Here is a 23,291-nt window from a genome sequence, read left to right on the forward strand (position 1 = left end):
AGTTTAGAAAAGGCACTAGAGCAATTTTATTTATTTTTTTAATGAGAGGCTGTGGGCAGAGCTTGAAGTAGGCACAAATCTATTGAAACTGCTTTGTATGCATTGTTAAGAAGAGTGTCTGTGTCTAAGAGCTGTAAACAAAACACCACTAATCTAGGATCATGCTGCTTCTTTGTCTACTCCGGTCTTCTGCTGGAGAACCCTGTCTAACCACCCTCAAACAGTCACTGATGCAGCAGATACCCAGAACCCTCAGCATGGCCCTGCATCACATAATATCCATCATCACAATACAGCCTGTTGCTGCATGGGTTGGAAAATAATGGATGAACTAAACACACACTTCTATCATTCTACTTAAACTTTCTTTAATTCAGTTCCAGCAAGAGAGTCAAATTGGGTTTATCCACTTGAGAAATATGATGATTCTGATGGACACAAACACGTGTTGATATATACATGCAGTCCCAGCGGGCACTCAGGCACAGCTCTATGTGACACATTCTCCCACCAGGCAAATATCCGAGACTGTAAAGATGAAGTTTTATTGATTTTCCCATTTGGGAGACTTGGAGGTGGTTATCGGAGCACATATAGCGCTGCACATCCTCCTGGGATCTGGCTAAATTCTCTACCACACACATACACGAGTGCTTTACACCACTTGAGGGAGGTGATGTCTGTGTCGATAGAGTCCAGTCAAGCTCTTGTAACCAGTGACGTTTGAGTTGGTTCACTGCGAGCTGAAGTTGATTTAAGTGTGCGGTTACAGGTCTGCATTTCATTGGCACAGGACAGCTCTGTTTCTACCACCAGCTGTAGTTTCATGACGGTCTTTCTGAGTGTACAACACTGATTAGAGGTTACTGAAAACCCCATTGCTCAGTATACCAACTACAGGTTTTTACTCCAAAAGTCCCCTTCATTCTGCTTTTCTCAGACACACCTCTCCTCTAACCTAACATCTATCCTGTCCAAACTGTCTGTCTGTCCCAGGGGTTTTCAATGCGTGGTCAGGGACTCCCAGGGAACTGCAAATGGGTGATTGGGAGTTCATGGAATATTTAAAAGAAAAATAGCTATCTATTTTAGCGATCTAAAACTATATCTATAGTTTTAATATAGATATTAACAAGCAACAAATTCACTACTACAATGAATGAATGAATAAATGAAATAAAAATGGCTTGTGTTAATGTGTTTTAGTGTTAAATAACTGTATTAATTAATGCATGATTTAACAAACAAATGAATACACAAAAAACAAGCTCACTATACAACTAATCAGTCAGCAATTAAATAAGAATCAGAAACTAGTTATAAGTAATAGGATAAAGGCATTATAGTAGAACAAATAAATACGAAATGCTACATACATTGTATATATATATATATATATTTTTTTTTTTTTTTTTTTTTTTTTTTTTTTTTTCTCAGAATCTTCAGAATATACGACCAGGGCCAGTAGAGTTTCCACATAATGTCTCCATTGAATGGCACCATGAACCAAAAGCCCCTGGAGCAAAATGAGGTTAAGTGCATTGGGCAAGGGAACAACGGCGATGGACCATGACTCACTCCAAATTGGCATCAAACCAGCAACCTTCTGGTTGGCAACCATCATGTTATTACCCAATATACAACACACTCTTGTCTTTTCTCCTTTCCACTGGCTACACAGAATGGGATCAGCTGTAATGGTGAAAGCTCCAGCTCACTGTAAGCTCCATGGTCCCCTCTCTCCCTCCTCACAGGAAGGGTAAGCCTCAGTCAGGCCTGACCCTTTATTGTCATTCCTCCACATTATCTCAGTAGAGGGCCAATTAGGCATTAACCACATTATACACCCAGAGACCCCTTTTTAGCCACCGCTGGGCTCAATAACACATTACCAGAGAGACTTTTAATAGAAGATGCTGTTAATTGTCAGGCGACATGAAGACCTGCCCACTAGCATGAACTTGTGTGACAAGCCCTAGTGACATTGTCATTTAAAGACAAGGGGTGAAACAATATTGACAACTGCAGACAGAGACTAGGGAAAAAAATATGATTCATTGTGTGATTCAACGACTGATTCATGAGCAGGATTTATAGCCAACCATGAAGATAACACCTGACTTGTACTAACAAATTGCTTTGTGATAGGAATGACAGACGAAATATGCAAAATTCATGTCTCAATCCAGCTATCTCAATATACATATCAAAGTCCACATATTATCCATTTACGATGTGGTTCTTTTTTGCATGTTTAATGGTGACTGCCTAATATCCATTGTCACTAATGGGAGTTAGATCAAAGAGATGCTAGTCAACATCAGGAATCAGGATAAGCTGTATGGCTGTTTCAGTGGATCTACATGCTTTTTACAGTACAATGAGGATATTCAAGAAGCACTGAGATGGGATTAAGTTAAATTGCTTAAAGCCAAAAAAACAGACCCAGGCTGGTGGAAGATCGTATGCCAAAACAAAGAATCCTCAAATCCGGAAAAATCTGATAACATTACAAAACAACATATTAAATAAATCACACATATCTCAATCTGTTCCAAAAGTCGGGAGCTTCATAGTTATGCGTGATTAAACGGTACTATTTTTTCCACATTGAATGGATCAGGTCATAATTGATCATAAATTGATTCAAATCTAAACCTTAAAATTGACTACAGCAAAGCTCCATCATAATGATTCACTCTATATTTTATAATGCCTTATTTTGCAACTGCAATAAGCAAATAGCTTCTGGTACAACTTATTAATTTAAACTTATCAGATACATTATTTTATAATATATAATGAATTCAATCAACACAAATACATCATGACTATAGGTAGCAGCACACACACATGAAGTGTGGCTTGGCTGAACTAGCACTACAAATTTTATCACACCAAAGTACCTTGGTCAGGAGGCCTCAGCTGTGGTTCACAGAAAGAAACTCTCAGTGGAAATGGAGTTGCTTAGAGAGCCAAATCAATAACCCTTTAGCCTTAGGGCAGGAACCGGCTAGGGAATGAGGCTGAACAGCAAAGGCTTCTGGATCTTTACAATTATGATACTTATTTTTAAAAGTGCTACCTTAGGAAAATTACTTTCAGACTATTCGGTTTTTAAAGGCTAACATACTGTAAAAAAATATTAGTGATTACATTCATATTATCCAAGCAGACTGTACAGTCAACACATAATTTTAGTTTCTGTGTGTGTGTGTGTGTGTGTGTGTGTGTGTGTGTGTACTGTATGTGCACACATATGCTACCATTCAAAAGTTTGCTGTTACAATTTTGTTTTGTTTTGAAAGAAATTAGTATTTCTATTCAGCAATGATGCATTAACTTTTGAGCTTTCTAACTTTCTTATGGCTCTTATTGTGTTCCTGATCAAATTAATGCATGGTTAATGTACTACCATTAAAGCAGCCTTTTCACCATCTCCGACTTTCATATACAATTGTTGCCTTTCACCTCTACACTCCAAACAGCTCCCTTATTACTTTACATTGAAAATGAATGACTTCTAGTCTGTCGCTAGTTGTTTGTTAGAGATTTAAGGCTGTATTTATTTGATCAAAATCATATCAGTTGACCAAGGATAACATTTACCACCACTCACACTTGAATATGCATCTGAGCCACACAAGCTTATACTCAGATACTGGTATACTCAGTCCTCCTGTTGAGAGGAAAAGAAAAAAGAAAAAAAAAGCGAAGTGATATAAATACGATATTAAATGGAGCTGAGAGTAATGGGCTTATGAATATTGAAAAGTACCTTAATGAAAAAAATATTTAAATGTATAACTTATTTACACAACATTTGTTAAAAACAATTTGCAATTATAATTAGGAAAAACAAATGAATGCAACTTGCAAGTGGTGAGGAATTTGTAGAATTGTATTAATGGCAACGGCTCAGTTTCTTCCCAAATCTGCTTCATTTCCATCTTTGAGTGCATATTCTGCACAGGTCCAGTGAAAATGTCTTCATCTAAGAAAAAAGTAGGTGAATGGCACAGATGGAAAGAGAGAGGTGTGAATATTCCCCATGTTGTTTTGTTCTGACAACTCAAAGTATCCCACTTGCATTAATGAGGCCCTTCAATCCAAAACCAGCACAATGGCACAATGAGCAGTGAGGAGGGTCACTCAGGAGGACTCACTGTTTCCACAAAGACCTCCACGTTCCTTTGATGACTCACAGTGTCCAAATGGCCCACTGAGAGATGTGACTCCTTCATACTCATCTGAGAGCAGACCTGTGGAGTCAGGTCCTTGGGGAAATGGGTGACTTTTATTTTTTGCACCAGTAGTCTATTATCCAAGACGTTAGAGAGAAAGAGAGATAGAGGAAAAAAAGACCAGACATTTCAAGGCAATGCTTCCAGTGGTAAGGAATAGTAGTAACTTTGTGCAGGTCTGCATGCAAATCTCTGCAGCATGACCGAGGCAAGTAAGTAGACCTCACTGTCAGCACTGCTAATCCACAGCAGAGCCATTGACTGAACCCTTCCCTAAATACTGTGCTCTGCCTGGCAAGTGTGGCCATTTTAAGTCTCATCAGGATTGGGCAAAGCAGGTATACATTATAATTGCAGGAGCACTACAGTGGACTTCAGTGTTACCAGTTTAATGGGTTAGCTCAACCGGATACGAGAATGTGTGGCTAAACACTTAATGACGCATAAAACATTTGCCATCGAACATAACAAGATATCGATTAGGTGTATAATGCATAAACACAATGCACATCTAATTGATGCTCTGAATAATTTCAGGTCCACCTCCTTTGTTCATGTCTCGTCTCTATTAAGTATGGAAGATGAGTCATATCTTTCAAGCAAGATGCCTTTGAGATCTATCGAAGTGCTGTAAATTGCATGGTGTATACAATATAGACACAATTGTACTTTAAACACTGAAAAAAAAGTAAATAAATACATTTAAAAATAATAATTTGTTGAACACTGAAAATGCGTAGTTATATCTCGACATCAATACAATTATTTTGACAATAGCACTTTAAAAATGCACTTATCATAGTCCTTTTTTTTTTTGGGGGGGGGGGGGGGGGTTGGTACCCAAAATAAGGGTGAAATAAAATAAACCTAATATTAGATGATAAAAGAGGGACCACATCTCGTTTATGATCACTCTAGCCAAAAGTGCCTCAGAGTCACTTTCAGGAGTGGTTTGAATTCTCACATTATCTCATCGCTGTGTCAAGTCATTACTGGGCACCAAGTCATTAGCTGATGGTGCACCCATTTATTACAGCTAAAGAGTGATGGGCAAGGTGGAGGAGAGACAGATAAGGCTTTGGGGCGGCCACAGTTGTAGGGTTTTTAAATACAAAATAGGAAATAGATTTAAAAACAGCAGAGAAATGATGTTAGGTCCTATAATCACCTGGAGAATAGAAAACAAATGTACAATTTGCTGTGGATTTTTTATTTTCTTTGAGATACAATGGGGTACAATTTGGATGTGCTAAAAATAGTTGCCGTCCTGTCAGCTTCTTTAAAATTTGTTGGTTTTACCACAAAAGCAGACTGAGGCTGGCCCAATACCCCTGTGTTTCTCTCAAGTCTATGCTAACAAAGAGAGAGAGAGAGAGAGAGAGAGATTAAGAGAGTTAAGCTTACTGGGCTTTTTTTCTCAATTCGTAGGAGTTTTAGTCGTGAGTAAAGGTAATACTTTTTACTTGCCCTTGTTTAGAGACTCCTGTGCCAATTATCGGACTAAGGAAACTGTGTGTGACATATTTTCAACATGAGATTAATTCATATTTCACAATGTGCAAAGGAAAAGACTGATCATAAAATTATGAGAGCCATCAGAAAGCAGGCAAACCAACAGATGCATGCTAGCTTCATGTACAGGATCGTCACAGCTCATTGTCCTTGAAAATTAATCGGAATAAAATGACAAGCCTGGGGACTGCAATCCACGGTGCACTGCAACAAGACTCCTGAGCAGAATATTTATGTAAGCTTGGCTAAGTGGCAACAGATGATATCTGTATTCCAATTGGTGTAGACTTGAAATGGCTGTGATAAACAAGCCCGGGCAGGAGGCATTATGCAATGCAAATGTAGTGATTCGGGTTTAGGACTAGGCCAATGAGGGCGTGTGAGGGTGGGGATCAGGCATAAGGGGGAGAAGAGGGGAGTTGCCAAACCGTGGACTATATCTGAGCTTATGTGTACCACCAGCTAACCGCTATGACATATGGTGTGCAATGCCATTACCACGCTCACCGTGCACAAGCTCATTTTTCAATAACCTAACAGTATGAAAAGGCAATGCTAACACTACAATGCCATTTTGAACGCACTCTGATGGTCCGCTTGGAGTCTGGCAAAAAACACATTAATCTCGCTCAGAGACTGTATCAGTATTGGTTTAGGATAGCTCATCGGCTAGCAAGAGTGACTAGCCATTGGAACTCACATAGTGGCATGATGTTATTTATCAAGTCTTAAAAATCAATCAATAATACAAATCTAGATTTAAGAAAGCTGAATGTTGTTGATGCCAACCAGAGTTGAACATTTGCTTAAAATTCTATACTAACCATTTATATATACAACACTTTCTAATGAGTAAGCAGATAGTCATTTTGGGTGCTGCCTATAATAACAGATAATAATAATAATAATCCATTACAAAAAATGTAATTATCCTTGTCTACGCAAGACTTTCAAAACATCAAACCACAGGGAATTGACACACTGCTTAAGTCATTAGAAGAATATTAATCTGCAATAATAAGGAAACCATATACTACAAAACAGTAGACGATGGCAGATAGATGGCATGTTCCAATTTAGAAAGCGAAGGGGGGGGGGGGGGGGGGTTGTTTTAATGTTTCAGTTGTGTGCTTCATTTAAACCATAGTTTAAGCCCAGCCTCTATTAAATATCAAATTGTCTCAGGCTCCGAAAAAAGAGAGGGAGCAAGAAGGAAATAAAGAAAAAGAAAGAGAGCATTGAAGAAAAAAGGGTGAGCAGAAGAGCAGCAGGAGGAGGTGGAGGGTGGGAGGGAGAGAGAGAGAGAGAGAGAGAGAGAGAGAGAGAGAGAGAGAGAGAGAGAGAGAGAGTGCCTGGGCTGAATTGTGAGTGGCTTACGACACTCAGTGAACAGAAGGTGTTTCTGCATGCACTGCCAGAGCACTAGTCTGCTGCAAGGGATCGGGCATCTCTCTCCTCCCTACACCTCGCCTGCCTTCAACCTCAGCATCTACAGCCTCCGCAGCTCACAGGAAATGAGCTTCATACAAAGATGACATTGCTGAAGATTTGAGTCTTACCAGACATACTTTCATCAATGATCTTTGGATATCACTGCTATACAAAGAATTAAAAAGGACAGGAAAAATAAAAAAAAGAGAGCCATATGATGCTGATCGCACAGCTTTTGCATGTGTGTAATTGGGAAGAAACTAAACGAGCACTGACAGAATGTCAACGAGGTTCACTCAATGTACATTGTGCAGGTCAGTGATCACTTTAGGTTATGGATGGTGATTTGCGACGACAGATCGGGAGCCTTTGACGAGAAGGGAGGAAAAAAGGGAGAGTGAGAGTTTGGAGAGGATTATTCCCTCCTTCGTGCGTGTCTCTCCCACAGACCGGCGCAGCAGTCAATGCAGAGGAACGACGGAGAGAGGACAGCGCTCATGCATGCAGCCCGGGAAACTTGCACTTCCTATCAGCCTGCTGAATGCCACTTGGATTCGTTCTCTTTTTGGCTCTTTCACATGAGGAGAACTAAGACATTGTAAGTCTGCCAGGATCTGGTGTCCGATGAAAAGGAGGGGGGGGCTGAATTTGTACCACACTGGGGTCTTTTTTAGTTTCGCACATAATTAGTGTCGGCACAAAGGGATCAACTGAATAGAGGTTGTCAGCCTCTGGAAAGGGGTGAGTAGGCATCCTTTCATGTGAGATTGATTCTCGAAGACCGCAATTTTTTTTTTGTACCTACGTCTCTCTTTTCCTTTCTCTGATCTAACATGAGCAAAGCGAGTTGTCGTTTATTTGCCGTCGTTCTTCTCCTTTCGACGTGGCAGGATTTCTTGATTCTTTAAGTAACAAATCACCATCCATATTTTCTAGAAATACACATCACCTGAAAAGACTTGGGGAGTTACAAATCACAAAACCCAAAATGACCAAGATCTGAAAGATTCAATGGACTTTTTCTCTACGACACTGCAGGATATTCATGCTAATGGATTTCCTCCTAATTGGTCTATACCTAAAGTGGCCGCTAAGGAAGCCCCCTGGGCTAATACTGTGCTCCCTCGGAATTGTTCTGAAAATAGTTCCACTGGTGGGGGGGAGCTGTCCGAGGCCGTGCCGATGCGACAACAAGCTGCTGTATTGTGAAGGGTTCAATCTGACTGACATCCCCCAAAACCTGAGCAGCGCCATTGGTTTGTCCCTGCGCGAGAATAACATCTCTGAGCTGCGGGAGGGGAACTTTGTGGGCCTGTCGCAGCTTACCTGGCTATTCTTGGACCATAACAACATTGAGATTGTGGAAGAGAATGCCTTCGAGAGGTTGCGAAGGGTTAAAGAGTTAGATCTGAGCACCAACCGGATAGAGAGCCTGCCCAACGGGACCTTCAGACCTCTGCCCAACCTACGAATACTGGATTTATCCTATAACAGACTTCAATCCTTGGAGCCAGACCTTTTCCATGGCCTTAGGAAGCTTACCAATTTACATTTGCGCTACAATGCCCTTAAATTCATCCCTGTGCGGATTTTCCAGGATTGCAGGAGCATGCAATTCCTGGATCTGGGTTACAACCAGCTGCAGAGCCTGGCACGTAATTCATTTGCCGGACTCTTCAAGCTCACTGAGCTGCATCTGGAGCACAACGAGTTGGTGAAAGTCAATCTGGCCCATTTCCCCCGCCTCATATCCCTGCGGACCCTCTACATGCGAAACAATAAGGCCACCATTGTGGTCAGCACCCTTGACTGGACCTGGGACCATTTGGAGAAAATTGACTTCTCCAACAATGAGATTGAGTACATTGAGCCACATGTGTTCGAGAGTGTCCCCAAGCTTAACACTCTTATGCTGGACTCTAATAAACTCACTTACATAGATCAGCGGATTTTGGACTCATGGACATCCCTGACCAGCATCACTCTGTCGGGAAATGACTGGGAATGCAGCAGGAATGTCTGTGCCTTGGCTTCCTGGCTCAGCAACTTCCAGGGACAACGTGACAGTGGCCTGCTGTGCGCCAGCCCAGACATCGCACAGGGTGAGGACATTCTGGATGCCGTCTATGCTTTCCAGTTATGCGAGGACAATGTGGAAGTAACAACGCAGATCTTCACAGCTACCAGAAACCATGCCAGAGGCTTCATATATGATGGCCCGACGAGAAACCCTTACGACCTGCAGGATGTGGAGGGCGGGGAAGTGGTGACCAACTCCTTAACAGTGACTGTGTCTGCTGATGACCTGGAGAGCACCATGCAGATTCACAAGGTGGTGACAGGCACCATGGCCCTTATTTTCTCCTTCCTGATCATGGTCCTCATGCTCTATGTGTCCTGGAAATGTTTCCCAGCAGGCATCAGGCAGTTGAGGCAGTGCTTCACCAGCCAGCGTCGCAAGCAGAAGCAGAAGCAGACCATGCAGCAGATGGCTACTACGTCTGCATCCGAGTACTACGTTGACTACAAACCCAACAATATTGAGGGGGCACTTGTCATCATCAACGAGTACGGCTCTTGCACATGCCAGCAGCAGGCATCTCGAGAGTGCGAGGTGTGATATTCACCCGTGCCATTTTTAAAAGTCAGTGGTTTCAAAGTATGAATGGATGTGGAACACATGTTAACTTGGCAACTCATTTTGCTGCACTCAGGAGGAGGTTAACATTTCTCAAGTGCAAATGGACTAAAAACAGGGATTTAGTGCTTGTTGCAACATCCTCAAAAGCCTTGTGGGAGAAGCTGACTCTCACACCTGTGTACTTGATGCAAAATATGTGGAATAATTATGTTGACCTGTCCTGGCTGCTCGGATATTTGAGCTTTAATGTGTCTTTCTACTTCAGGATATTCTAGGACTTTCTAAAGCTATCAAAGACACCCAGAACAAAATCCAGAACAACATTTTTACTGTGGTCACAAATAGACAAAATTGGAGATGAAAACAACAAAACAAAGAAACCCTTAAAAAAAGATAATATGTAAAATATGTTAACAGCAGAAATGCAAGAGTGGGGATAAAATGCAAGATGTTATCCTATTTCTTTTGTAATCTATGGAGAGAAAAAAAAAACAGAGGAAAACACAAATGTTTAAATAAATGAATTGCAATTCACAGTACTCATTATTGCAGGTGAGTTGGAGGATTGGCTTTCTTTTTTTTTTTTATTTGTCTGTGATCGCGGGGAAAGATGTTCAGAAAGCTCTGCAGTATCGCAGGATGTAAATAAGCAGGGCAGTTGGGAGCGCTTCACTTCATTTGAAATGTTAAGCCTCAGTCTAAGATTCAGATCTCCTCGTCTCTCCCTGAGATATAATCACTGTGCAAAGCTTGATTGCTATGGCTGTTTGCAGTTGCCCCTCTTGTACCTATCCTGAATAGATTAAACAAACTAGCAAAAAACAAAACAGGCTGACGCGGTCTGATGGGATCTCACATGATAAAGTCAAACATTTGTGTGCTGTGCAAATAAACAAGACAAGGAGTGTCTAAGACCTTCATTCCCTTCACTGCTTTGACAGACTTCACAGCCTTTAAATCTCAATGTACTTGAAATGGGTGTGATTAATTATCCATTATGTTTGTTTTTTATTTATTTATTTATTTTTTTTCCCACGAAAAAAGGCTAGCCAAATTCTAGATGTATATTTAATTGTGGCTTTCTGTTTAAATGTGACGTTTCTTTAAAAGATGTCCTGTGGTAAGCTGTTGTTACTTTGTGAGAGATCATCCTGTCGGATTGTTAGATTGTGTGCAGTCCGCATCAGTGGCTATTGCGCTGGTGAAAGCACAGGACCTCTGAGAGAAGGTACAGGCTGCTCCCTAGTGTTCATACCAGCAGTAGAGGATGACGAGATACCGCAGCAGCAACAAGCCCTTGAATTTCTCTTGCCCAGGCTTTGTGTGTGTTCGTATGTGTATACGCCTGTTGCTTATCTATATGCAGTCTCTTAGCTCAGCTCAGGATTACTACCACAGCGTAAAGTATCTGGACTAAACAACAAAGGCAGGATGATTATAAAAAGGGAGATTTCACTTTACATCTACTCTGTTGTCACCTCACTCACTTGGCTGTTATAATGATGGATTTTTTTTTAGTACGCATAGGGGACATGCCACTGTGAAGATGGTGTGTGTGTGTGTATGAGAGACAGAGAGAGAGAGAGAGAGAGAGAGAGAGAGAGAGAGAGAGAATGTACTGTATGTGTATGCATAAAAATATTAACTATTTAAGTGGGTGTTTTTTTTTTTTTTTTTTTTTTTCTTCTAAAAAGGTGGAATTGAGTTTGTTGTGACCAGCTGCATGTGTGAAGTATTAATTTGTCATGTATGACTGGGATATGCCTTAAAGGGACAATGTAAGGCTAAACAAATATTTTTTACAAACAAATCAAACAGTTTTATTATGAATTCCACAGTCCCGCCCCCTTTGAATCCTTTAATACTTGATATGAAACTGTTCTATTTTCAGCACTGTATTTGATGCGTATATGAAGCTAAGCCAAGCTAAACCAATAAAATGTATTCCTACTGTTGTAAATGATCCGCAATGTGACACGCTTTGCCCTTTTCTGATTAATCTAGTCATGCTGTATTTCATTTTTTTTTTTTTTTTTCCTTTGTTTACTTTATTTGTTTTCTGTCAGGTGAAGACGTTAATGCATTATTCAGATCATCTGGTCTGACACTCCTTGGACTACAATCTTTTCTATCCCCTTTTCATGAATGAATGATACTGTTCATGACATATTTTGAAGCAAAGCCGTAAATATGTACACTCCGATGTGTAGTTGGTTTTTTAATGAATCCTCTGGAGAGCATTAAAAAAAAAACCTCAAAAAAAAAAAAACCTCTATTTGACTGAGTGGCAGGATTCATAGCATTAACACAATGATGACAGCATTGTTCCCTGCACAGCCGGAAAAAAATAAATTGTAGCTATTCACAATCCCCCTTCTCAAAACAGGTGGTTGGATTGAGGAAAACAAAAACAAATCTTTCACTAACAATAGCTGTTAACCGTACCAGCGACGAGGCAACCGGCAACAGGGGGAAACAATGGAGCTGTAGAGCGAGTTGTTTGATTACATTCACCCTTCTCGTTTCCAACACTGAACGAATCTAAGCCATCCTCCAAACAAAGCGCTTCTGCGGCCTATTTTTAGACTTTCTAGCTTATTTTGTATCAATATTGCATGTTTGTCATTTCATCTCGGCACTGCTGGGAGTTGTTCTGAATTCCCTTTTCCCTTAATTATTATTATTTTCTATTTTTCTTCACAAGGAGCAAATGAATATTTGAAGTGGCGGGAGGTTTTGTTTTATCTGAAGCTTCTTACAAACCCCTCTGCCCTCAAACTCTAACTAGAGTTACTGCTCTGACAATGAACTCTAATAATTAATACTGTTATTGATGAGGCTTGCGGTAGATCGATACAGCTAGCTTTTAGCCAATTACAGACTTTCTTGCTTGTTACTTTTTCCAGACGAAAATAAATAAATAAGTAATCTTGTGTTAGTGTTGACAGAGAGAAAAATAGGAGATGGTGGGGGTGGGGGAATATGGTTTATTTATGCAACAATCTTTTATTGATATTTTGGCTAATTAGTGTGGGGAACGCTTGGCTATATGCCCAGCACTATCAGAGAGGGGTGGAGAGAGAGAGAAAGACAGCAATGGGTGATCACTAAGACATGAATTCAAGCGGGGCAAGCCCTTGGGTCTTTGGGAAAGCAGTTGTGCCAAGTGGTAGGGGGCAATACATTAGCTTTTGACCTATATTAGCCTATATGTGTGTATATCTGTGCATGCAACATGCAAGTAGTATCTGAACATGAAGATCTCAAGTGAGTACTTGAGGGTTGCAGCAGGAGGGTCAACACTGGTAAACAATGCAAGATGAGAAGACTCTACAAATACGTAGCTACAGAATTAAAACCAAATTCTCAATCTATGCAAATCATCTGATTAATCTCAGACAGTCTGACTGCAAATCAAACGGTCTGTCTTCAACGTTACAAGACAAAAACAGAATAGCCCTGTTTGACTATATAACTTCAGGACACACCAACATCACAAACTATGCTTATGTGAGTGTTATTTTTGTGCAAGTGTCATACTATTATAGTTTTTATAAATGTTTGGATTAATTTTGCATGTTTATAATTTCTCTTCCATTTAAATTTTACAGTTTTAGTAATTTGGCTGCTAGCATTTGTCTTTTTTTTCCCACATAATGCCATTTTTTTTATTTTAGTTTTAGCTATTTAAGTACGAGAAGTTAAATCAAATAAGCATTTAAAATAAACTAACTTTTAAGTTCCAAAGTCTCCAATAAAAATATATAAAAAACTGCTATTTCATAAACTCAAAAGATTTCTCAACAAAACCCTTAGAGAGCAGATGATCTAGATTAAACGATCCACATGAATCTGATATCTCTATGTTCTGTGTGTAGGTCAACAACTGTTTCATTTGTGTCACTTTTCAATTCTTCCATTGAAGTTCAGAAGAAACTTCTAAGAAAAAAAAAAAAAAAAAAAACACAGACTTCAAATAAATTAAGTTCTGAGTTCTGAGTATTAATATCAAGCAAACTTAGAGTCAGCTGCCTAACAACCCAGACCACGTTTCCTAGTTTCCTCAAATATCACACAAACAGATTGCAATTCATAAGAAATAAGGAATGGCTTGCGTAAATTCGTAGAAGGTTGGTGATATGGGGAAACTAGATTAAGTGTCACGGTATCCCAGCATACATAAAATCCAGATATTTCATCAGAGTCTCTTGATAGAGCACCAGATGCTTAACAAATTAATTAACCTTGCTTGCTGTCTCTCAGTGTTGATTGAATGCCCCTGTGTGCCATTCCCTTCCTCTGGTCTCGCATAATAAAACACCCACACATAAACAGATACCCTGCCAAAACGCAAAGGAATGACCGGGACTCTGGAAGAAAGCATTAAGATTTTGACTTAAGAATTGACTGTTGGTTCCCTCGGCAGCTCATAGACGCATTCAGGTCAATAACATGCTTAATATTTGCAATATAAAGTTATAGTACAGACCCTGCTTTTATAAGAACGTGAGTAAACTGAACAAGACAGATTTATCATTCTCCAAGTCATCATTATAATTATCAACATCATCATCATCATCATTCTTATGTGAATCTGCATCACTGGCGTCACATTAAGTATCGCCGCAGGCACATTGTGACATTTTCAAAATGTAACTAAATCATTCAAATAGCCATATATAATAAATGTACGTAGTGTCAGATAAGACTAATTTGCATGGATTTAAATGGGTACATACACCCACATCTTTATTAACAGATGAAGAGACACTAAAGTGAGTGGGAAGAGGTCATCAACACTTTATAATACAACACATAATTGAATAAAAAAGGCTGCTACTGTTGCAATTTAAGTCATACCCAATGTAAACAGCTTGGGCATTACATTAATGAATAATATGGCTTTAGACACCACATAAAGTCAGATAGCAAATGGATGAATGGTAATGAGCTAACGTTCAGGAACATCTGCTCTCGTATTTGTGGTGCTGAACTGAGCATACAGTCGTAGGGTGGAAACAATGCCGATTGTTATTTTCTGCAAGTTAGCGGAATATATCACGGGTTGCACCCAGCACACAGCTCGCTGTTCTCCATTTATGCAGAATATATGAAACGTGAGAAAACAGTGGTACTTATTTGCTGACCCTGAGAGTGACTTTTCCCAGAAACCCTTATGAGACAGAGCTACCTGAGAGCACTTTTGATGATTGTCATTTGTGTGTGAGAGAGAGAGAAAGCACAAGAGGAGTTTCGAGCACTGCAGAGATCAGGACATATTAATACATTGCAGTCTGTGTCTATACTGTGAGTAAAGCTAGAGAGAGACACAATAAAGAGGATCAATAACATTCGTCTTTGTCACTCTATTTCTCTCTCTCTCTCTGTATTCTTAAACTGTCAACTCTAAACTCCAAACTAAAGCTGTTTCTATTATGTGTAACCTTATGTTTCCTTTAAAAACAAACCGAGTGTTGCAATGATGGTGTTTATTTTTGTAGGCCAACCCAGAAGTGAGCATCACCCTTATTGCCTTAACAAAAAGGAACCTGATGTCCCTTTTTTCCCCCATTAGCTTTAGCATACCTGCGGAAACTAAACTCTGTGACCACCAAAAGTTTTCCATTCTTATACATTTTGTTCATCATGATAATCTTCACAAATGAACACTACTTTCATGAATTTTTGATGACTTTGATGAGTATGCATTTTTGACGAGTTTGGCATGATGATCTTTAATGTCCCTGAAAACCTCTTTAGTCCCATTTAGTCTCTTGTTATCTACTGGGGTATTACTCATGTATTTTATGGCATATAATAAAATGTGAAAATATCTAGGCTTGTGGTAGGTGTTTAACTGAAAAAAAAAAAAAAAAAAAAACATATTCAAAAACCCACTGCCTTCAGGACAATGTACCGTAACTCAAAACTAACTAAAATGCCAACTCATTTCTGGGTTTTGGCCTACAAAAATGCATCCTCCATGCAGCACACTAATTTGCATTTTGTTTAATTATGAGATGGAACGAATGTATGGTTACCTAGCAACTAGCAGTTCAATTTACAATATTCAGAGCATAATCTCGCTATACTTTTTGAGGTAGAGTCTTACAATTTCACAAAAGAGTCTCATACTTACAGGGTACAAACTAGCTCAAAGGACATTTAAGTTCATTGCATTTTTATCGTTGACGGTAAAAAGGTAAAAAAAAAAATCTTCTCATAAACCACTTTCTAATTAAACCTTTTTTTTTAATGCCAATAGTAGATATAGATAAACATTTGTAAAATTTAAACGGAATTTTTCAAGTTTTCAAAGAAATGGAAAAAACAACAGCAACAACAACAACGACAAAAACTTTGCTTCCAATGAAGTATGCACATATCAAAACTAATGATTACTCTGGGAACATGAGGCAGTTGATATCAATACTGGTGATATGTGACTGACAATAAAGCTGCCGCTGAACTGCTAATTGCTATATTTGAGGTTCTTTATTGCTGATTTATCTGTAATGTGCCAATTACAGCTCTCTTTAGTATCTCAAAGTGCGAATGGTGGGTTATGAGATTCAAAGTGACAAAAACAAAAGCACCTGATATCTGTATTTGAACAGCTGAACACTCTCTGCTCTGACAGGATGAAAAAGGAATCTTGCAGAGCAGTAATTTCCGCAGTAATTCCTCTGCCCCACGGGATATCAAAGATGCTGTGCAAAAATGGGATTAGGAGGGAAGCATAAGGGATCTTGATTGTGTTGAGAAGGACAATGAAGGCTGCAGAAAAAAGAAGCCTGTATAACCAGTTGATTGCTGGATAAATAAGTGGCTTTCAATAGCTGATGATAAACTAAACTCAGAGTATTTTAAACAGCATTTAATGCTCTACCTAATGAAAACAATATATAAAAATTGTTTATTAGCAATTAAGTATTAGCAGAGTTGTTTTTTTTATGCATCATTTGCCTTCTTAGATTTCTCTTTAACTGAGCTTGGCACAGTGCATTCTGGGATTTTCCTTTTCTGTGACAGAAATATATAATGTTTCCTTTGAATTTGGCCAAAAGAAGATATCTTACGAGGCAGCATAATTAAACCGCCTATTTTTCGGACACGTTTTTCTTCCGTCAAGAGCGCAACTACAAATGTTGCCTCCATAGGAAGTTCACTAGGGCTTTGGCACAGAGTGTATATGATATTTCTGTCACTGAACCAGCAGTGAGGAAGCTCAAAGTCTCCTTATGTGTTATGCATGGAACTTTTAAATATTCAACATGAGTTCAGCATGCATTATGGCATGCTAATATGTTTCCCGCAAAGAGAGCCATAAAACCCACTTAAATTAAGCAGTGTATTTCAAGTAAAAAACGTGTCAATTATGTAGTTAGTGTTAGCACAGATGGACAGCCACATAAAGAGAGAAAAAGATTACATTTTTCACGGGCTGCGATAAGATCACTTACACCATGAACAAAGTCAAACACCCTGCATCTTCTCATTCTTTCATGATAGATGATCAACTCATTAAATGGGTTGATCTATTCAGTTTGGGACTGACTCTAAACTACAAAACAAACACAGAACATGAAAGTAGCAAACAACTATAGAGACACTTTGATTAGAAAACTTAAACTAGACTTGTAGTAACTTAAAATTAGTTCTGTGAAACAATTAATCGTGTTTGATCTCTTCTAAAATGAAGTTTTTTGTTTACACAACGTGTGTGCAGACTGTCCTGTCTCTCTGAGTTTAAATCTAGATTTATTCACACCAGCTCTTGAAAACCTCTATGCGAACACACTTGACCAAAGTGCGGGGGACGAAATTCCGTGATTCCCCCGCGCAATTTACTCCCTTGGTCTGTTTGCCAAAAACTGCTTAAATTGAGTTTAAATATTCCTAGTGTTTCTCTGCATTCATGAATCCATAACACGGTGTGTTTTAAACCAGGAATAAGCCACATAAAGCATGATGGGATATTTTAAAGATAAAGGACTTACCTGTTTAAGAAGAGTTTGGAAACACACGCAGATAGAGACCAGCAGGTAGAGGTGGAAGCACAGGAGGGAATAAAAAGAAAGAAACAAAGATGGTCAGAATCATATTTCATTGTGTATACACAAACACATTTTTTTTTTTTTTTTTTTTTTTTATAAACATACGCTAATCAATGCATTTCACTTGCTCATTTTGTTTATTGTATAACACTAATGTGTTATATGAAATAGATGTTTAAGACATTTACAAAATCTGCCAAAAGAGACAATCCTTCAAACGCATTTTTGATCAGGTTGCATACCAGTGATAGAACGAGAGTGAGAAAGACAGACAGAGAGAGAGAGAGAAATAAATAAAGAGATAAAACTATGTGCTGCGAGTGAAGATGAAACAGAATAAAGAGGTGTCAAAGACCCATGGTGCTGTAGTTTAGGCAGATGTTACGTTATGCTCAGGCCCTTGGCAATCCTTAAAGCGAGTGTCTATGCCTACATTTGTGTGTGTTCAAAAGATTAACACACGGTATTCATACGGCACAAACAGCATTGTTTTTGGTGCCCACTCTTTGAACTCTGTCTTCTCCCGTTTGCAAAACATGGCATGGCAGAACATTGCTTTGCTGCATTTCAAAATGGCTGAGTAGGAAGATAACTAAAGGTTTCTGCTTTATGCATCTCTCTCCTTTTTTGATTCCAAAAGCACAAGTTTTGCCATCACACCCCTCCATATAGTTGCCTCGGCTGTTGACAAGAGAGATGGAGTGTGTTGTGCCAGTGTGTGTCCTCTGCAAAGCACCTGATTACATTCATGGAGCCAAGAGGAGATTTATGAATGCAGACTCAGGCAAAGAGCGGTCCCATCCGCACTCTAAATAATGGCAGCTCGGAAGATCTTTTTTTCACTTCCATTCCCTGCATCCCAAACTACCGGCTCAACTACCCAAATGAATATTTACCCCACTGAGATTGTCTATCCACCTCGGCATCCCATTCTAAGGGTTATTTCAGTGGAGAGAATGCTGGAGGCGACGGCTCCGGATGCGTGGTTGGTGTGACAGTGGGATGCGTTTGGCATTCGGTCTGTAGTGTAGCCAACATCCCCTGCAGTAAAACTCCATTTATCCTCTCTAGTGTAAATACTGAACAAGTTTCGGACCAGGGGGAATAACTAATGCTAATGAATGGGGAAACTCTTAGCTTAGCTCACTTTATCAGTGAATAAGCATGCTGTCCAGGCTCAGAGGCGGCAGATAAATTGAAGGGGGGTTTGTTTTAAAACAGATGAATTGGGCGAGACCACACTATGTGCAACATGATCAGTCAGTGTCAGCTTATGCGAGTCAGTCTGCTATAATAACGTTAAACTGGCTCGCTGCTCCGCCAAGCCATAATGTGATCCAAGGCAGGAGTCCAGGAAAACGACTGAATGTAAACATACGCATAGCTTGACATGCATGTTCCTGTGTGTGACGGAAAATGAAAGGGGACTTGACACTGATGGTGATGCATCAGAATAAAAACATTTATCAAATGCATGGTTCCATATGTGAAATCTGATTGGATGAGGCACTCTGCTGTGCGTCACACACATACAAATCCTGCAGAAGGCTTCAACGATTTCCATGGAATTGGACTGCATGCCACTCATCCCACTCTCCCCTTGAGTGTTTTTGGATAATCTGATCATGCTTTCTGCTAAAAATATTAATGTACAACTCATCTGTTTTACCATAAACAATGAACTTAAAACTAAATAATTATAAATTAAACTAATGTAGAAGTCCTTAGATTTTAAATGCGTCATCCATTCATTCATTCATTCATTCATTTAAATGATAGATTTCTTGAAAACAGCCTCTAAACATAAACCTCTTGAATTAATTTTTTACCTAAATTTTTTAAGCACTTGTATTTTTTTTATGCTGTACTGTTCTCTGAGGTTCCCTTATAATGTTATTAATACTCAAAAATAATAATAATAATAATAATAATAATTTTGAAGTAATAGGCTATTTTCTTTGCTTAGGAGTTCTGAAACGTACAGGATGTTTTTACAGTACACTAACCTCTTATATGTCAGAATATCAAGGGAATTGAATCAGTTCATGACCCCTATAAATTGAGTTTTCAACACAGGAGTAGGTTATTTTCTGTGTATTTGTGAGACCCTTTCAAAAACAGAAGAAGAATAAAGTACATTAAAGCAAAGCCTTGCACTTTTAATGTTGGCAGAAATGTTAAAAAATAAGGTGTGAAGGAGATCAAAATTAAACACTGAACAATTTTTATGGGTCTAGTCTTTGCACCTGTTGGTTTTAGTATTAAATCCTCTGTTGGAGTAAAATTGGTTATGTGGCACTGTTATAAATAACTAGGGACCTAGGAATGTGGTCTTAAAACGGCAGACTGCGTTATTGCATCTCAGCTGCTAACAATCAGAATGTTTTTATTTTCTTGATGGATTCACACGATACAAACGTGACTGTCTACCGGTCAGCCATTTCTACTGTACTTTCTACTTATTATCCCACTGTTTTTTAGGGACTGTATTTACATTTGTAAGCTGCCATTTTAGTATTTAGCACAAACAGTCGGATATGATGGCTTGATACTTACCACAAACAAACAGAAACCCCAAATCACTTATCTGAGATATGACCTAATATATGTGTGCAATGGTGCTTCTATGCAGGCAATCCAAGTGTGAATCAAGCTTGGATTATTCTCAAACCACTTTCCCCCCTTTTACCCATTCCTTCCTGATGACTTACTACTGTCCTATCAATTCTACAAACCAACAAATTCTAATAACTTGTTTATTTAGAGCTTGATATATTACTGTGCCAAATATAAGCACAGTGCCAAGTAGACGACAATCATACACCAGAGGACATATACAGTAACTGATAATATGTTTGTCAGTGTAAACCCAAATGTACATGCACCCTTTATGTACAAATAACTACATAAAGTACCACCTGCAAACTAATGATACTTGTAGCACATCTAAGGTAAGTCTCTGTCTAGTCAGCAAATTTGGGAAAATAGCAGCATATCTTGATTTATCTTTTCTTTTTTTTTTTTTTTTTTTTTTACCAGTATATATTTTCAACAAAACATCATTTATGTCATCCTCTTGTAACTTACTGGAAAGAAATTAAATGTAGCCTGAAATCTGAAGAGGACAATAATTCTGAAGCAGTCAGGATGAATTGTGAATTGAAGCATAGCACTTTGTAGCTGCTTCGAGAGAGATGCCTCAGAGTATACTTGTCAACTCTAGAGACTGAACAGAAAGCAGCTGGAGGAAATCGGCCAGGAAATTGGTGGAAAAGAGACTTTTCTCTATCGACAAAACAACTCTATCTCATTCATTTTTCCTCTGAGCTCCATTCAGAGTGTTCTGAAAGATACAGTCATGCTGAGGACCGTGGGTGTCTGCAGGAGACAGTCAAATGCATGTGACTCGACCTCTGACATTTATAGGATGCAACTGATGCTAACAAATGTGTCTGAGCACAGCTTGCACATTCAAATTCATATAGTCATGCCGCAGTTACTCTGATGGAACAAATAGAACTGCTGCACTTCCTTAAAGTAAACATTCTACACTTTCATAACGCATTAATTAATTTATTTATTTTTATTTATTTTTTTGCTTTTTCCCCTCCAATGTCTACTTACAATAGTGAAGGTTTCTGATTCAAACAAGCTGTACCTTGCTATGTTCTTTATATGTAAATACATTGATTGGGTAACTTCTTTTCGTGATATGAAAAAAAAAAAAAAAAAAAAAAAAACTATATCCTTGACAAGTTGCTGCATTAAAGGCCTTATACTTGACCCAAGCCAACTCAGAAGTAACTGTCATGAAGTTTTAACGTGAAGCACCTCCTGAGATTTTATGTTACTATTTCAATAATTTAACAACATATTCCCATATTTACGGTTCTCAGATGGCAGTTAATGGTCAAATGATTTGCAGGTAAGCAGATAAAACATTAAATATTCTTCAGTAAATGTTTTGATTGTTTTTGTAAAAATAAAAAATTATAATATATATATATATATAGGGCTGCACAACTTGGCCCAAATAAAAAAAATTATACTGCAAATACTGTCATATATGGTGGTTTTAATAGTGATGTTATCTCATATGAAAACATCTCATATTGTTGCTGCTAAAAACCAACTAATACCTATAAAAAAGTCTTAGTAATAGTAATAGCAGTAGGTTTTACTATAAAATTAATTATACAATTATACAATTGTAATTATAAAAAAATATATATATTCAAATTGATTATTGTTTTAATTATTAGTATAAGTAGTAGTAGTAATAGTAGTAGCAGTAGTAGTATTTTTCACTGCAAGTTTTCAATCTTTATGTCTTAAACGTCACTTTATTAAGTTCAAATTCTCAAACTTCTCAAGTTTTTTTTAAATGTCAAACCCTCAAACTGTATATTGATGGAACTCCAGTGAGATTCTGTAAACTTATTTTGAAGAATATGTTAATTTTTTAATTTCTAAATACGTATTTATTCAAATCACAGCCTTTGATTTGATGGTGACAAGCTATATTGTGATTTACTGATATTTTGATCATTTGTGCAGTCCAATTTATTTATTTGAATTTTACATTTGATTTCATTAATTATTAACATTACATCAACTCACAGGCTCCCTACAGTTCCCTCAAACACCCTTAAGCCCCTTTCACACTGTTATTCCGGCAAATACATGGGTAAAGTGTTCCCGCAATTGTTCCCGGGTCGGTAGATTTTGCACTTTCACACTGCCAGTGATTACCCAGGATATGCGCATGCTTTCACACACAACCAGTAAAGATCACGTAACGAAACATGACATCAGGGCGTGACGTGTAATGTACGAGTCGAAAACGTTAGGCCCGTTATACTTTCACTGAAGCAAGCAAACGATCTCGTCATCAGCGCGCAAAGTGAGGAACTAATTGACCTCTGCTTCATTACAGTTTGCACATATTTTTTTTTGTTGCGAACGTTGATCTTTCTTGAAAACAGCCGGTAAAAAACTCAACCTGTCACCTGCACACACTAACTCTCATGTGTGACTAAGCTTTCTTTTATGGTTATGTGGCAGCTGATGAATGTTGTCCGCCTCTCCTTCATGCTAAACAATCACTTCATCCCTCGCTTGCACGCCCTCCTCCTCTGGTTTCACTCACTCACCACACTCTCTTCTCTCTCGCTCACCACAACTGGATGGCAATGGATGGAAAATACAGACAAAAGTGTCTAGCTCAGCCGAGTGTGAGAACCTTGCCTGCGGGCATGGCCATGTGAAAAGGGAATTACTTCAAAGCTGCTATGGATTGTGGCAGTCGAACACAGACCATTCGGTCACTTACTGCAGCTTGCTTTCATTTGCTGCTGAGCAAATCGAAAGTGCCCTTTTACAATCAACCTAATCTGTCAAAAATGC

The 23,291-nt window shown here is 38.7% G+C and overlaps 2 protein-coding genes across 2 annotated transcripts in view; one reads left to right on the forward strand and one right to left on the reverse strand.

The window, feature by feature from the left end:
* The window catches only part of LOC127948770 (catenin alpha-2-like), a 403,027-nt gene that overhangs the window by 116,283 nt on the left and 263,453 nt on the right, over positions 1–23,291 (reverse strand). The window lies entirely within an intron of this gene.
* On the forward strand, positions 7,171–11,798 carry LOC127948771 (leucine-rich repeat transmembrane neuronal protein 1-like). Its single transcript, XM_052545462.1, has one exon. It carries the CDS (start codon positions 8,233–8,235, stop codon positions 9,805–9,807), a length of 1,575 nt encoding a protein of 524 aa, XP_052401422.1. The 5' UTR covers positions 7,171–8,232; the 3' UTR covers positions 9,808–11,798.

This window comes from Carassius gibelio, chromosome B1 (genome assembly GCF_023724105.1).
Source record: "Carassius gibelio isolate Cgi1373 ecotype wild population from Czech Republic chromosome B1, carGib1.2-hapl.c, whole genome shotgun sequence".
NCBI classification, from domain to species: domain Eukaryota; kingdom Metazoa; phylum Chordata; class Actinopteri; order Cypriniformes; family Cyprinidae; genus Carassius; species Carassius gibelio.

What these genes read in the sequence shown, in the direction of transcription:
- LOC127948771 (XM_052545462.1), top strand. Translation starts at nt 8,233, where the DNA reads ATGCTAATGGATTTCCTCCTAATTGGTCTATACCTAAAGTGGCCGCTA.